This window comes from Taurulus bubalis (assembly GCF_910589615.1).
Source record: "Taurulus bubalis genome assembly, chromosome: 7".
Taxonomy (NCBI): Eukaryota; Metazoa; Chordata; class Actinopteri; order Perciformes; family Cottidae; genus Taurulus; species Taurulus bubalis.
In genome coordinates, this window is record NC_136595.1 from 13,293,090 (window position 1) to 13,295,223 (window position 2,134).

Sequence of the window (2,134 nt, forward strand, 5' to 3'; positions counted from 1 at the left end):
CGATTTGGCCACGCCGCACAGACACAGACACAGGCAGGCTTGTTTACGTCACAGAGTAAATGGGAGTGAATCCTAAAACAACACACGAGTTGGAACGCAAAAAAACATTCATTGAGTCTTGGAGAAAAAACATACGAATGGGGAGAATGATGACTGATGGTATGTGCGTAGAGAGTGTGAAGTTGAGTGAGAGACAGAAGCTGAAACTATTCTCCGCACCAGCGAGTAAGCGAGGGTCCACGGGATGTACTACACGTTGTCATCAGAGGCATCGGCATGCAATAATTGTATAAGTAATGTCATAATGCAATATCAAACAGCTACTTTGCATATTTTCCTCATATCGTGCAGCCCTAAATGCAACAACACTTTTCAAATGGAAACCCAAGTTGAAATTGAATATCTGGCCTGTTTGCTACCTCCCAGTCAGTTGGTTTCATTTCCATCACTGCCGTTTTGATGCTCAACATCTGACTACTGCACTGCACTTCATAAAGTTTAAACTAAATGTTCCCTTTCTCACACACGCACACACACACACACACACACACACACACACACACACACACACACGCACACTGCTAGAGAGTCAGGGAGTCATCCAGGGGCCACCCTCATTACCCAATGCACAGGTGCCGGGAGTCTTTTCTGGATGGACGCGGACCAGACCAAACTTTTATTTTATACATGAACATATGCACACACACACACACACACACACACACACACACACACACACACACACACACACACACACACACACACAAACACACACACACACACACACACACTTTATTCTACACACACAGAGCCACTGGGCTGAACTCTGTGGTTAATGACTTTCCCACCCACTACACAGCATGCACATGCTGAAGCCGTTAACGATAAGTGGCTTTTCAACTTGGTAACGTCCTAATGTCCCCGTTAATCACATTCCTCACTACAAAGACAACAGAACATGGGCCAGCGATTTCACTGGGATGAGTAATTTTGTCATCCACTATAAACCAGTAACCTACATTTTTTCAGGGTACCATTGACCCTCTGAGTCCTGACACAGGGAAACTTCAGTCTGAGCAACATCAAAACATTTCTTCAAACATTCTTATGAAAACCATGTTGGACACAATGCATTGTTTTAGGCGAGATCCCACAGTTTCTTCTGGTACGACAAAGTGCTCCACTCTGCTCTTTCTGTTGTGCATAACAACACCTGAAAGAGGATTTTAAATATCTGCACCATATGACATCTGTGACCTCTAGAAAGGAAAGAATATTTTAAAGATTTTGATGATAGCCACAAAATTATAATGAGGTATTGCAATATCAGCGGGGTCTTTTCACAAATCAGACCAACTAAACATGATTATTTATGTAATGTTTCAATGTTTTGATAAAGTTTCATCACCCAATTTGTGTTAAAGTTAATGTCAATATCTGTGGCTGCACGCCTCACTGGGAACATATTCAGCCCTGTATGCACTGTCGCTTCTGCTTCACTGTCATCATGTCAGTGGATTATGAGAAAGTATTTGTAATCCTTCTGATGTATGTTTAGCCTATGAATTTGACACTTGACTGCATCTGATTGATTCAAGATTGCCCCAATGTCTGTTAATTTCACCCCTCAACATCCCCCACAGGTACCTGGAGGTGTCTGAAGGCAGTCGTCAGCTGAGTCATATGCAGAGTGAGGCACCTGGACGTGCATCTTGCGCTGCTGATTTTCTCCTGAACGTCCTCCTGCTCCGGTGAACTCCTGCGAGCGCGAGTCACCGCCAGCACCGCGCACAGGAGCACGAAAGCGGCCCGACGGACGGACATTACTCCGAAAGAGATACGAATGAAAGAAACGCGCAAGTTACACGGCAGACTTTTCGTCCTCGTGTCAGGGCTCGTCAGCGTCCTGCTCTCGCGACCCTTTAGGCTCAGAATGAAAACATCTCAACGCTGCTCCTGTCTGCGCGCGAGCAGCTCGTTGAGCGGCTTTCCCTCCTCGCGGACACTCCCACCGCCGGTACAAGTTACTTTTTAAAGAATCTTTTTACTTAAATATCTTTATCATCATCCTCTAAGCTTTGATTTGATCCACTTCCTCCTCCAATTAGTCTATCAATTATCATTATCATTATAA

General features: G+C 44.6%; 1 protein-coding gene across 1 annotated transcript in view; it reads right to left on the reverse strand.

Moving 5' to 3' along the window:
* The window catches only part of anos1b (anosmin 1b), a gene marked incomplete at its 5' end in the record, with an annotated part of 37,872 nt that extends 36,048 nt beyond the window's left edge, over positions 1-1,824 (reverse strand). The window contains one exon of the mRNA XM_079220562.1: positions 1,648-1,824. Within this exon, the coding sequence (XP_079076688.1) occupies positions 1,648-1,824 (177 nt within the window). The remainder of the gene's footprint in view (positions 1-1,647) is intronic.
* Positions 1,825-2,134: the final 310 nt, after the last annotated feature.